The sequence below is a fragment of the Sander lucioperca genome, chromosome 7 (assembly GCF_008315115.2).
Source record: "Sander lucioperca isolate FBNREF2018 chromosome 7, SLUC_FBN_1.2, whole genome shotgun sequence".
NCBI classification, from domain to species: domain Eukaryota; kingdom Metazoa; phylum Chordata; class Actinopteri; order Perciformes; family Percidae; genus Sander; species Sander lucioperca.
This window is the reverse complement of record NC_050179.1, coordinates 35,929,902-35,945,101: the sequence shown is the minus strand read 5'-3', so window position 1 is coordinate 35,945,101 and position 15,200 is coordinate 35,929,902. Positions and strand designations below refer to the sequence as shown.

General features: G+C 43.7%; 1 protein-coding gene across 2 annotated transcripts in view; it reads left to right on the top strand.

Moving 5' to 3' along the window:
• Positions 1-3,965: 3,965 nt before the first annotated feature.
• The window catches only part of immp2l (inner mitochondrial membrane peptidase subunit 2), a 194,309-nt gene continuing 183,074 nt past the window's right edge, over positions 3,966-15,200 (top strand). The window contains exon 1 of one of the 2 annotated variants that reach the window (XM_031279895.2): positions 3,966-4,051. In XM_031279895.2, the coding sequence (XP_031135755.1) occupies positions 4,010-4,051 (42 nt within the window). In that variant the 5' untranslated portion in view covers positions 3,966-4,009. Of the gene's footprint in view, positions 4,056-15,200 lie in introns of both variants that reach the window. The other variant, XM_031279896.2, reaches the window with a different exon arrangement.

The window sequence follows — 15,200 nt, the reverse complement described above, 5'->3', positions numbered from 1 at the left end:
GTTTCAAGATCTAGCTCTGTACGTTCCTCGTAAAAAAAACCATGGAATTTCTTGTGAAAATACATTTACATTCACACTATTAAGTACTAATGTCTGAGATTTGGTGACCTAACAGATGCTCAAAGCTTAAAATATTTTAAAAATGAAAAAAACATTCATCTGGCTCTCTGAAATGCTGTCACTGTGTGACACAAAAAGTGAGCTGTTGGTTTCCTTTCATTCAATCCCAGCTTGGCTCCACAGTTGTCCTGCTGTCTGATTGGCAGCACGGAGGCCTGGAGAAACTGTTCTGTCCTGTAACTGAGAGATTGCACATTCAATCCCCACAGCAGCCTGTACTCTACTGTGTGTGTCCATTAACAGCTCTGCTGTGTTCTTGGCCGTCTGTGTAAAGTGCCGATAATGTTTCAGCTAAATGACGATGAGATGTAAATGCACAGGCTGCAGAGAGACAAACAGAAGATATCTCAGAAATCTGGAGAGTCTTAAGCTTCTGAAAGTCATTCTTTAAGGGTAATCCTGGTGGTTTTTTCCCCCAAGAAATACTCCATATCTATGGTGACCAGACGTCCCGAAAAATTCGGGACAGTCCCGAAATCCAAGCAGTTGTCCCGAATCCCGAATCCTGCCCTAATTGTCCCAAAAATTAGAGCAAAGTCTCAAGAGCAGACTCTCGAGTAGTTATAATTCAATTCAATTCAATTTTATTTATAGTATCAAATCATAACAAGAGTTATCTCGAGACACTTTACAGATAGAGTAGGTCTAGACCACACTCTGTAATTTACAAAGTCCCAACAATTACAGTAATTCCCCCAAGAGCAAGCATTTAGTGCGACAGTGGTGAGGAAAGCCTGCCTCTCTTAGTTATACTATTATAACTCTAGACTGCTGTGGGAAGCTCCTTCCAAGGACACAATGAGCCGCTCCCTCTTCTCTCTTTTCACTTGTCTCCTTTTGTGTGCATCTTAGTCCCAGAAATGCCTGTTACTAACCTAGCTCTGGGGAGTTTTCTCCCCGGAGTCCCTTTGCTTCTTCTTCACCCAGAACATCGCCTTGGAATTGGGTGGCACCTACACCGGGGTCCTGGGTGCAGCTGACGCTATGGACTTACTACACCCTGCTACGCTCTGCGATTCCCCGCAGTGTCCGACTGCGTCCTGCCGCGTCCAACCGCGTCCACCCAGGCTGCTGTGCCACACTACACCCCGTAACGCCCTGCTGTGCCCTACTATGACATGAACTACTACGACTACCATTGTGATCACTGTTTCACTATCTTTATTATGACTATTATTGCCACCATTCACCACTCCCCCAACTGGCGCCGTCAGACACCGCCTACCAAGAGTCTGGGTCTGTCCCAGGTTTCTTCCTAACAAAAAAGGGAGTTTTTCCTCGCCACTGTCGCAATAGCAACTGCTAATGCTTGCTCTTGAGGCAACCACTGTAATAGTTGGGGCTTTGTAAATTATAGAGTGTGGTCTAGACCTACTCTATCTGTAAAGTGTCTCGAGATAACTCTTGTTATGACTTGATACTATAAATAAAATTGAATTGAAATTGAATTGAAAAACTCCCTTTTAGGAAAAAACGTCGGACAGACCCAGGCTCTTGGTGGGCGGTGTCTGACGGTGCCGGTTGGGGGTGTGATGAACAGTGGTAATAATAGTCACAGTAAAGATAATGGAACAGTGACTACAAATGGTAGTCGTAGTAGTTCATGTCATAGCAGGGCACTGCAGGGCGTTCAACCCAGTCTCACAGCAGTTCATGTAAATGTGACGTTATTTTTAATCTATTGATACGTGTTCATGGGACGTTTTTCTCGTTTTTTACATGGTGGCCAGCACAAAATACCCTACGGGGAAAGGACGCCTCACACGCCGGGAGACGGCTGAAAAGGACGCCTCACGCCGCGGGACGGCCGCGGGGGACGCGCAACAATAACGGGACGGCGGAGGTTGGGTTTAGGAAAAACACTACAGGGAAAGGACGCCTCACACGCCGGGAGACGGCTACAATAACGGGACGGTTGTGATTAGGAAGACTACGGGGAACTAAACGCCACACGCGGGACGCGATCCCCTCTATATCAGAAATTTGGGTTTCTTTCAGCCAAATTCTCCAAAAAATAATAACGTGGATAGTTTCCATACAATGTTCTTTAGTGTAAAATAAATGACCAGTTCAATACTTTCAATTAATTTGGGTATTTTATTAGATTTTATAGCATTTGAAGGAAAAAATAATAATAGAATGGTTGAAAAAAGTGACAAATGCTTCAAAAACGCGGGGAAAAAATCAAGAAAAACGTCAAATAAAATCGACAAACATAAAAAAGTGACAAAAGTCAGAAAAAGAGAACGCGTCACGTGGGTCTTTTTTCTCCGGAAATTCACAGCCAGACTGTCATGGCGACTCGTTCAGAATACGATCTCATATTGGACTAAAATAGTTCACCGAAACGTGTTTCTGAAAACATTTCAAGAGAGAAATAGGCCGTGCAGTTGCTGAATCTGTCTTCATTTCAGATCAACAAAGGTCAGTTTAAAAGATCCATCCGCTCCCCATTTACAATAACGGGACGGCGGAGGTTGGGTTTAGGAAAAACACTACAGGGAAAGGACGCCTCACACGCCGGGAGACGGCCACAATAACGGGACGGTTGTGATTAGGAAGACTACGGGAAACTAAACGCCACACGCGGGACGCGATCCCCTCTCGCCCGGGTGAAAGTCCTGTATTGTGTGACCCATCCACCCCCGCAACCAACCTCCCTATGCGGATTTTGGGCTCTTTATACTACTCCCTACCATTTTCATGCTGTGACCACGAAATATGCTTCCCATTGAAATACATTACTTCACATTTTTGTGCTGTTACCACGTAAAAAAAACCAGAAAAACGTTCCCGTGAACACGTATCAATAGATTAAAAATAACGTGACATTTACACGAACTGCCGTGAGACCGGGCTGGGGCGTTACAGGATGTAGCGTGGCACAGCAGAGCATAGCTGGACGCAGCAGGACGCAGCAGGGCACTGCAGAGCGTAGCAGGGTGCAGCAGGACCACGGCGACAGCTGCAACCAAGATCTTGGTGCCATCCTAATCCAAGGAAATATGCTGGGTGAACAAAAAAACATAAGGACTCCGGGGAGTAAACTCCCCAGATCTAGTCTAGTCTGATAGAACATTACAAACTGTTCATGGTGATTAAGTCGTCTGCAGCCAGCTCCCGTCGGCTGCTCATTGGCTGCAACAGTACGTAGGCCCTAACACGCATAGCTACTTTTAATTCATTCATTGTTGAAATGGAGGCTCAGGCTGGTGTGTGTGAATATGAATTTTTTAATTACTTTTTTAATATACAAAATACAAGAATATTGAAAAGTGCTTCTCTTTATTTTTTATTTTTATTAAAAGAATTAGTCTTTAGAAGATCAACCTGAAACAGATAAATAATGTTCAGGCCACAGACTAAGGAATGTAGTTTTATTCAATATTAAATAAATGAATACATACATACATAAATAAATAAATAATAATTTAATACATAAATACATGAATAAATAAATTCATATGCCTTTGAAATACATCCTGAAATAAATGAATAAGGCAATAAATACATAAATATATAAATACATTTAAATATGAGTATATAAATGAGTCAATTAGTCCACAAGACTTATATCTCATAAGTCCAATATTTACATGTATTTAATTATTTATGAATTTATTGCCTCATTTTTTTTAATTTCATGATGTATTTCAAAGGCATATTTATTTATTCATGTATTTATGTATTAATTAATTAATTTATTACTTTATTTAATATTGAATTAAACGGCTTTCCATATATAAATAAAGTATAAAGTATAAATTATTATTATTATTATTATTATTATTATTATAATTATTAGACTGTGTAAAACAGGTTCAGGCATATCCCGCAGGTTTTAGGACCCGGGAGGCGACGCCTCACGTCACGTTACGTCACGTCACGTATGACGTATGACAACAACAGGAAGACGGACCTCACGTTGCTGGTAGGTGTGTGAGCATCTGTAGCATTAGCTTGAGTTTCTCAGGCAACGTTGTGATTTTAAACGGCAGTAAAGAGACCTCCAGCGGCTGTAATGAACGCTTCACTGCCCCGCTGTCCCCCGAAATCTTGTTGTGTGCGCGACATTGTTTTTCAAAAGTTAACGGTCGGTTAGCCGCTGCGGCTAGCTGTTAGCACGCAGGTCAAACTGACAGCTAACTGACAACTAACTGACAACTGGCAGGGTTACAACCGTTTAAAGGTGGAAAACGGAGATTGTTTGAGGATAAATGTTGTTAAGGTGGACGTGAGGAGATGTTAGGTTGTTTTCTGTGACTGGTTTAGAGTCTGTTCGGTTTTTTGGGAAGAAAGTTTGTTGCTTGCTGCTGTAAATGAATGAATGAATGAATGAATGAATGAATGTGAATGTGTCATTAACACATTAACGCTCCTGTTGTCTTCGGGTCAAATTTGACCCATTTTCAAAAAGTCTCTATATCAGAAATTTGGGTTTCTTTCAACCAAATTCTCCAAAAAATAATAACGTGGATAGTTTCCATACACTGTTCTTTAGTGTAAAATAAATGACCAGTTCAATACTTTCAATTAATTTGGGTATTTTATTAGATTTTACTGCATTTGAAGGAAAAAATAATAATAGAATGGTTGAAAAAAGTGACAAATGCTTCAAAAACGCGGGAAAAAAAACAAGAAAAACGTCAAATAAAATCGACAAACATAAAAAAGTGACAAAAGTCAGAAAAAGCTTCAAAAACAAATAAAAAAAAACAACAAAAATGTAAAAAAAAAATATATCAAAAAACACGAGACACAGCCATCTTCTAACCGTATATAAACTGGGAACTATATTCTCAGAAAGGCGAAGCACTGCTATTTGTGATACCTGGGCGGAGTGATTTGCTCGCAGCACCTGAGAAGCCCCGAGGCCGCAGGAAGTAGGGGTGCTGGAGGGGCGGCAGCACCCCCTTTTAAGGTGTTTACACACCAACCAGACGGCCGACCGTCGGCAGTAAAGCCAGTCGGACTGATCAGTCGGGTCCCCGAGGTCCAAAAAAGTGCCTCAAAACACACTGAGGAGACGCCGACTTGAGCGTACGCTCTGCGCGTGCGTGAAACGTAATACGTCTCCACAGCAGCAGGCGGCGCTTCTCTGTATTGTTTCCCAGAAAATGAAATCCGGCAGCTGATTGGACGAACGCGTCACGTGGGTCTTTTTTCTCCGGAAATTCACAGCCAGACTGTCATGGCGGCTCGTTCAGAATACGATCTCATATTGGACTAAAATAGTTCAACGAAACGTGTTTCTGAAAACATTTTAAGAGAGAAATAGGCCGTGCAGTTGCTGAATCTGTCTTCATTTCAGATCAACAAAGGTCAGTTTAAAAGATCCATCCGCTCCCCATTTCCGGGTGAGTCCCGACTGCCCTGTCTCCGACTGAACATGTCAGGTCGGCCAAAATAAAAGCCGACGGCTCCTCCAACGGACGACGGCACAGGACACACCGAACAGACTCGAGTCACCGACCTCAGACTGTCCGACGGCCGATTATCGGCCCGGTGCGTCCTTAGCAAACTGCGATGACAATAAAATGATCGCTTGTAAATATCTCTGGTTGTTGTTTCTGTTCCACGACATTTTGTACGTCATGTTTGGGGTGTGGGATGAAGAGAGGGATCATTTTAGTAACGAGAGGGCTTTTCACCGGGGTGGAACAGCTGATCCACTTGTGCCTCTGTTTACCAGTGTCTGCTGCTGGCTCCGAAAGCTTTCTCAGCTCTTCGCCGCCTGAAAACCTGGCTCCGTAGCACTATCGCTCAGAGTAGACTTTCACACACGGCACTGCTTCATGTCCACTAAGCCAGTGGTTCCCAACCTTTTTTCCTTGGCGCCCCCCCTACTTATGTCTAAGAAAAGCTGAGCCCCCCCCTCCGAAACCGAAGTTGAGGTAACTTTCCCTTACTTTCTTTTTTGATACAGAGGAGTAGTATAGATAGGCATAAATGTCGGAAAAAACAGCGTAAAATGAGGCAAGAAATTTGACAACAAAAGCGACAAAAAAGCAACGAAAAAATATCAAAAGATAGACATAAACGGCAAAAAAAAACAGCAGAAAAATTAGCTAACAAGCCAAAAGAAAAGTGACAAAAAGCAACGAAGAAATGTCAAAAGATAGACATAAACGTTGGAAAAAAAACACCAAAAGTGAGCGTCAAAGTGAGCGTCAAAAAACGTTGCAATAAGCGAGAAAACGCCGAAAGATAAGCCGGAAAAAACAGCGAAAAATCATGCGTAAAAAGCGACAACAAATGCGACAACAAAAGCAACAGCAAAAAGCAAAATTTTGATTAAATGTCTAAACATAAGACATAAATGTTGGAAAAAAACGGCAGAAAAATTATGCAACAAAAGCAACGGAAAAAGCAACGAACAATGTCGAAAGATAGACGTATAAGCCGGAAAAAAACGGCAGAAAAAGCCGAGGAAAAAACATCGGAAAATCACGCGTAAAAAGCGACCACAAATGTGACAACAAAAGCAACGGAAAAAGCAACGAACAATGTCGAAAGATAAGACATAAATGTTGGAAAAAACGGCAGAAAAATTATGCAACAAAACCAACGGAAAAAGCAACGAACAATGTCGAAAGATAGACGTATAAGCTGGAAAAAAACGGCAGAAAAAGCGACCACAAATGCGACAACGAAAGCAACGGAAAAAGCAACGAACAATGTCGAAAGATAGACGTATAAGCCGGAAAAAAACGGCAGAAAAAGCCGAGGAAAAAACATCGGAAAATCACGCGTAAAAAGCGACCACAAATGCGACAACAAAAGCAACGGAAAAAGCAACGAACAATGTTGAAAGATAAGACATAAATGCCGGAAAAATTGAGGCGAAAAAAGTGACAAAAAGCAACGAAAAATGAAAAGATCAAATGAAGAAATGAAAATCAAAAGATAGACATAAACGTTGGGAAAAAAAACCACCAAAAGTGGGGGGAAAAAAACTAGGGCTGTCCTCGACTAAAGAAATTCTTAGTCGACTAACACTTATATATTCAATTTCCGCCGTTTTTTCCGACATTTATGCCTATCTATCTTTAGACTTTTTTCCCCACTTATTTCGACTTTTTTGTGTGACTTTTTCATCACTTTTTTCAAAGTTTTTGACACTTTTGGGCAACATTTTGTTTGTAAATTTCATATCAGCACTAGGGCTGTCCTCGACTAAAGAAATTCTTAGTCGACTAACACTTATATGATTTTGTTGATTAATGGATTAGTTGATGTAATCGACAGAGCTGGGCTCTTTGAGAGGTGGTTAAGACTAGAAAAGCACAATATAAATGTAGTTAATGAACCATCTGTAAAACTGAGTTTCTCCACAATTAATCCTGCAAAAGCACCACTTTAAATCTTGTATTTACCAGAAATGTGCTCATAAGTGTCTTGGAAATGAGTAATTAAGCATGAATAAGCATAAAAAATGACTCATCAACTAAAGAAATCTTAGTCGACTAAGACCAAAACGACCGATTAGTCGACTAATCGACTAAGAGGTGGCAGCCCTAAAAAAAAAACGTTGCAATAAGCGAGAAATATGTCGAACGATAAGACATAAATGTTGACAAAAAAAACGCAACGACAAAGTACAAAAAAAACGCAATGATTAATTTCAACCCCTCCTCTAATCACTGCCGGCCCAAAGCTCCGAGATGAGCGGCAGCGTGGGTTTCTCTAACGGTACGTCCACACCGCCGCCGACTTGATCTTCTAAAGATACAGGAAGTCATTCATTTTCAATGGAAGCTGCTTCTCTCAGCTGCAAGGAGCGGAAAATCTGTCGGCGTCGCGTTTTGGGCGTTTTGAGCGACCAGAGCGTCAATCAGAAAGTTGAAAGTAGGTCAACTTTATGGTAATGAGCTATGACGCGGTTCAGCGGCAACCAATCAGAATATAGACGTCCTTCACGCTGGCTGATTCCAGAGAAACATACGATGTAAACTTTGGTTCCTACCAAAACATTAGTTCAGAGAAAAAGGAGGAGAAGCTCATCATGGCCGTTGCTGGGTTCCCTATCATTTATGATATTTGCGTATAGGGACCAGTTAACGTTACCTGCCGGTCACATGGTCTCTAAACAGTCCGCTCACGGTGAAGTCCTGCACGGATCAACAGCTGGCGGCTGCTCGCTCTGCCTGCACGCTGCTGCGGTTCAGCGGCTAACGAGCGAGCTAACTGCTAACAGACACCGCTGCGACCAACAACCAATACACATTCTGTCATTATATATGTCATTTATAAAAGGTTTCTAGTGTCAGTGTATTGGCCGTGCAGTGGCTGCTTGATCTTTTTCCATGATGAACATAGAATGCTGCTACGTCAGAGCGGCCAAAGCCTCAAACAGCTTCCCCGGACTTTCTGACCAGCGTCCTCGACCGGGCGGCCAGAGCTTCTTTGCAGCTCAAGTCGGCGGCGGTGTGGACGTACAGTAATGCTTTCTCTGCTGCCTGCGGTATAAAGCCACGTCTGATGTTCTGCCTGAGAAACTAATCCCATCTGTGTGTCTCCCCCCCCCGACCAACACGGATCCAGTAATCAGCGTAGCTCTGGCTGAGCGAGCACGGGACCGCGGCCCGAGGCTCGGCGCTCTGGAGATGAATAAATGTTCCCTGATAAGGTTAAAGAGATTATCCAGCCGATGACTTATTTCATATTAGTACCTCATTCAAAGTCCGACCAAATGTCACTCTCGCTCTCCGACGAGAGCACGGTTTGTAGAAAGATGGTGATGTCAGTGTGTCTGCTGCTACATCCCCTGGATACCTTGTTGTTGTGGATGTTAACTTGCTGTCTTCCTCAGATATGATAAACTAGAATATCAACTTCCCGTATAACTCAAGGGGGTAAGCGTCTGCTCACAACGCGTACCTCCTATGGCGCCATTTTGATGCTAATAAGCACTCACATCCCGTTAGCATCCCATTGACTCCCATTCATTTTGATGTCACTTTGACAGCAAATAACTTTACATCTGAAGCGTGAGGGGGGCATTATGTCGGCAGGATAATTTAAAAGGCCACCGCGACTACATTGTGCGTCTGCCCTATTTCTGATACCGTGGCGGCAGAAATGTTGCCATGGCGGGCCGCCGCTACAAAATCAACATAGAGGAAAACACTGAGAACGTTGACATAAAAACAGTCGACAAAAGTGACAAAAAATTAGAAGAAAAGCAACAAAAGGATCGAAAAAGATGCCCAAAAAGTTTTTGATTTAACTTTTGACCCAGAAAACAACAATGTGCATGGTTGACAGGAAGACGACACCAGGGTTAAAAAATATTCTGACTGAGCTGTTTTAACGGCTAATGAAAGTGAATATTCCCGCTAATATTCCCGTTTACGTGCAGCCGTGTAAAACAGGATTTTCCCAAAGTTTTCCAGCGGTGGCGGACGTGTTGGAGCGTCCCTCTTGGTGATGTCAGTCTGTCCAACACTTGAAGGGCTGCACCATATGAGCCATAATAGATTATTTTTTGAGGCATTTTAGGTCTTTATTTTTATAGGACAGCTGAAGTCATGAAGGAGGAGAGAGAGAGAGAGAGAGAGAGAGAGAGGGGGAGGGGGGGGAATGACATGCAGCCAAGGGACGCTGGTCGGAGTCGAACCTGCGGCCGCTGCGTCGAGGAGTACACCTCTATATATGGGCGCACGCTCTACCAGGTGAGCTAACCAGGCGCCCAATAAACAGATTTTGAAGTGTTGTCAGGTCTGCTGCTTTCAGTATAATACAACATAATGCTTTCTAAATTTAAAACATATGAAAAACAACAAAAAATATGAACCAACGTTGACAAAAACTGCTGCAATCTTGCCTATAGGACACCAAATTTATTCGGGTCGGCTCTGTGTTCGTACTGAAAGTCAGTTCTGTTCTCTGTGATGTTGTTAAGGCTACATTTACATCGCTATGTGGTGATTTTTTTTTAAGGAGTTTTGAGGCAAAACTGATCTCCGTGCACAACACGCCCAAACCTCATATCTCATCAACATCCTGGTATACTGGGCATAAACAGGCAGCGTGGAGACTCCGCCCGCTGCTGGTAGTTGCCATGGTAACTTTAGTAGCTTTAAGTCTCAGAGAACGAGACAGAATGGGAATGAGAGGGGGAAACGCCAGAGCAGGGGGAATGAGAGGGGGATACGCCAGAGCAGGGAGAATGAGAGGGGGAAACGCCAGAGCAGGGGGAATGAGAGGGGGAAACGCCAGAGCAGGGGGAATGAGAGGGGGAAACGCCAGAGCAGGGAGAATGAGAGGGGGAAACGCCAGAGCAGGGGGAATGAGAGGGGGATACGCCAGAGCAGGGGGAATGAGAGGGGGATACGCCAGAGCAGGGGGAATGAGAGGGGGAAACGCCAGAGCAGGGGGAATGAGAGGGGGATACGCCAGAGCAGGGGGAATGAGAGGGGGAAACGCCAGAGCAGGGGGAATGAGAGGGGGAAACGCCAGAGCAGGGGGAATGAGAGGGGGATACGCCAGAGCAGGGGGAATGAGAGGGGGAAACGCCAGAGCAGGGGGAATGAGAGGGGGAAACGCCAGAGCAGGGAGAATGAGAGGGGGAAACGCCAGAGCAGGGGGAATGAGAGGGGGAAACGCCAGAGCAGGGGGAATGAGAGGGGGAAACGTAGCAATGTTAATGAGCCTCATTATCTGGTAAAAGCTCAGAAGAGAAAGTAGCCGTGGCTGAGCTCTGTGGACCGTCCTGCTGGTAATTAGGGGTCATCTTTGGGAAAAGTCTCCGTGATATGAAGAGAGACAGTCCTGCCTGTGGAAGCAGGTGGAGGTGAACTTTGCGTCCCGGTCAGACCGTGACATTTAGCGAAACATCCCGGTCAGACTGGCCTTTATATCCTCCGTAGCTCGGAGGCAGCATCCCGTCTGGCCCCGACTTTAAAGGACAGTTTGACTCTCCGCTCATTTCTTTCACTGGATTCCAACCGTTGGCACATTGGCACGTGGCTTATGTCCTTTCTACAGGAGCCCATTAACGCCAAGAACAGACATGTCCCCCGCACTGTACATGACGGTGCCCTCTGTCCCCCACACTTACAACAGGTCTGAGTTGATTTTAACCAGTGATGATTTTGACAGCAAATTCTGATTTAGTCTTAGTCTTTTGAATAACACGCCATTTAGTTTTAGTCTTATTTTAGTCATCTGAAATCTTTTAGTCTTAGTCTAGTTTTAGTCGACTAAATACCATAAGAGTTTTAGTCTTAGTCTAGTCTTTAGTCTTTTAGTCTTAGTCTAGTTTTAGTAGACGAAATATTAGCAGATTTTAGTCGACTAAATCTACAGTGGATTTAGTTGACTAAATGTTTCTCCAGAATTTTCGGTATTAAAGTTTGAATATGCAATACAGACACAGATTTACCGGTTGGTCCTAGACCTAGCTCTGACATTTCTGTTGTTCATGAGACATGTCATTGCCCTCGGACCGGGTGCACTGCAAAACGTTAGCGCGTTGCTAACGAGCGAAGTCAACTGAAATCAGCCAAAGCTGTGTAACTAAGACTGTGCAACTAAACACAACTAAAGCCTGGTTCACACAGCAGGATAATTAGGCCGATTTTAGCCCCGATTCACCCCTTCCGACAATCTTAAGGATGCTCCGATTATGGTAAAATGTGTGTGGTGTGTTAAGACTGCTCTCGTCTGCTCGGAAGGACGTCGGGACCGCTCCCATCTCAAATCGGGGATATCCAACATGTTGGATTGTTTTGGCCCGATTCCTCCTCGTGTGTGGTGTCCCCCCGGGGACAAACGAGCACGCAGCCTGTGGACTGTGGCGTGTAGCCAATCAGAAAGAGAGGTGACGAGGCGGCGAGGAAAGCACCGGGAAACAACATCAAAACAGCCGGCGGCACGGCGCACCAGAAAGTCCGGTGGACGTCGGAGATAAGTAGAGCAAGTATAGTCCATGCTCGCGTTGTCTCCACTTCTTTGACCATCGCCCTAAAAACAAACTACAAACTATCGCCACTGCATCCTCTTCGTCCGCCATGATTGTTTACTCTGAAGTCACGTTTGATCTTGAGGGATTTTGCGAGATTTCCCGTTTGACCTGGGAATGCTCGGGAGTCAGATTGGTTATTTTGCCGTGTGCTGCGCACCACACGCTGTACGACCAAAACTGTTAGACCGTGATTTTTTATCGCCGTGTGTGGAGTCTCTCAGGATTGGAAAATCGGCCGACAATTTTAAAATCGTCCCGTGTGAACCAGGCTTAACTATAATGTCTATAAAACGTCCTCGAAACTGTGCAAAGTTCTGCAAACTCGTCCTCCTGTGTAACTGCTGCTGCGGTTGTTTAGCTGTTGCGTCTGCATTTGCCGCGGCTTTTTAAAATGGCTCTGCTGCGTCCGCATTAATCAACCTACCCTCAAAGATCCGCTCTGATTGGATCTCTTCCCAACTTGTCCCACAAAAAAAGAGTGGTTCTGATTGGATCTCTTCTCCATTCGTCCCTCCCTAACATTTCCGTCCCTAACAAGTGTCTGTTATATTTCGTCACAGTCTTCGTCATCATATCTGACTTTTTATTTAGTTTTTATTTAGTTTTCGTCCGTGAAAAAGGTTTGTTGACGAATATTTTTTGTCATAGTCTTTGTCAACGAAATTAACACTGATTTGAACGCACCATAAGTAGGTGAGTGTGCAAGTTACCCCCCCCCACACACACACACACACACACACACACACACACATATATTTACACCACCCCCCTCCCACAAAATACTTCCAACGTCCCTGTGAGTAATGCATTCAATGTCTTAACTTTTTTACCTATTGAGGAAATTAGTTCCACATATTTGGTCCGTTGGCTCCGCCTCCGTGTGGCCAGTTAAGATCTTAGCAGGTCTCCCATTGGGCGAGATGCGGCAGTAAAACAGTATTGAACGGTTTATGGAAATGTCGATATTTCCATCAATCATAAATGAAATGTACACTAGTGGGAATTTGTAACTTGGAGAGACAAATGAACAGTAGGGCTGCACAATTAATCGCAATTTTATCGAAATCACTTAGTGCAATATCCAAATCACAGGGAGGAGCAATATTTGTTAAAGGCAAAATATGTGTTAAACCATTCTTAAATAAAGTATTGTGGTGCTGCAGAGACGTCCCGGCCTACAAATCGTATCCTACAAACTACAGAAAAAATCTCTGTTTGGTACAGATCCTCGCAAAAAAATCACACTTAATCATTTTTAAATTTTTTTTAAAAATATTTTTCAATGAGAATAATGATACAAAAATGATCATTCCCTCCAATCTCGGGAATCACATCGCAATCGTAATATCAGTCAAAATAATCACAATTAGTTATTTTCCCAAGGGGGTCAGCTTCTCCTCGGACCGCGAACCTCCTATGGCGCCATTTTGATGCACTGTAAACCCCAATCCATCGATGACACAAAATTTTAATGTTACGTCCACACAAATGTTCAGGATTGTCAAAACAACATAAAAACTTTATGTTCATTTGACACAAAACATCATCCCATGTGAGGTTGACATAATTTTTTTATGTTAAGTCAACAATTTTTGACTTTTGAGTTCATTCTACTTAAATGTATAACGTCAACATCACATAATTAGTTCAAGGCCAACTAACAACACATATACTGTGCACTTAGCATATATTTTTATAGTTAAGTAAACTTAAAAAAAGGTTGTCAAAATATGTACTCAATGTTTTTATGTTCATATGACAAGCGGTCACTTTCATGTTCAACAAAATGAAAATATTTTGTTCACTTAACACAACAAAAACACATAATTACAAGTTCCAGAGTTATGCTGAACACAAACATTGTGTGCTGTTTTAACATGAAACTGCCACAATGTTTTGTGTTTTTACCAACGTATTATTTTTTAGTACATATAATTAATTTTTAACTAGTCAAAGCAACGTTTAATTTAAAGGTTGAGAACAACTTCCATTTCTTTGTTTGTCTAACTTAAAATGTTTGAATAGAAGGGACACATAAAATTTGTGTTATAATGTTTAATTTGATACAACATTAATATTTAGCGTCGAAAGGAGCCAGTTGAGGTGGTTCGGGCATCTGGTAAGGATGCCCCCTGGGCGCCTCCCTAGGGAGGTGTTCCAGGCACGTCCGGCTGGGAGGAGGCCTCGGGGAAGACCCAGGACTAGGTGGAGGGATTATATCTCCAACCTGGCCTGGGAACGCCTCGGGATCCCCCAGTCGGAGCTGGTTAATGTGGCTCGGGAAAGGGAAGTTTGGGGTCCCCTGCTGGAGCTGCTGCCCCCGCGACCCGTTACCGGATAAGCGGAAGAAGATGGATGGATGGATGGATTAATATTTAGTGTTAAAATGGCATATATTGTTAAGCTCAATGGACAGCATAGAATTCGTGCATTAGGTTTACATTTTATTAGTTGTTTATTAGTCCTCTCACTTTAGAAATCATGGCTACGCCCCTGACTTCACCGCAGTGGTCTCAGCGGCCCGTCTTCCTCGCCCTCTTTCCCCTCCGTGCCACAGTCACTCTCTTAAACCTCCATCAAATTCATTTGTGGGTCAGGACTTTAATCTGGCTCCCCCCTCCCGTCTGCTTCCCCCCCGCAAAGCCCAGAACTGCTGCCGAGGCAGAAGTGGACCTGGGTTTTGGGGGGGGGGGAAAATCTCTCAGCGGCCAGCCGTAATCAGCGTCCCCGCTGCCTTCCTGCGTCCTCCCCTGTGGATTTATCGGTCTGGAAAAAGCTTTTGGATCGCCAACATTAGTCACCGAGCGAGATGGACTTCAGCCCAGAAACCCAGAAATTCAATTCTAGCAATCAGGGCAAAAGCAAAAGCACAGCGAATCCACTTGATAGCGGCCGATTTGCTGACCCAGAGTCTGCTCTGCGGGGCTCCCTCTCTCTCTCCGCTCTCTGAATTTGATATGTATACCTCTCTGTATCTGGCTCATCTGAATAAATTGGAAATGGTTTAGTGGAATTGGGTTTGTTGAACTCGTGACAGATCTCTGCGTTAAAACCCCTCTGAGGTCTGAGAGCATTTTCTCGATGTTGACACATCTTCTTAAATTCACCTTTT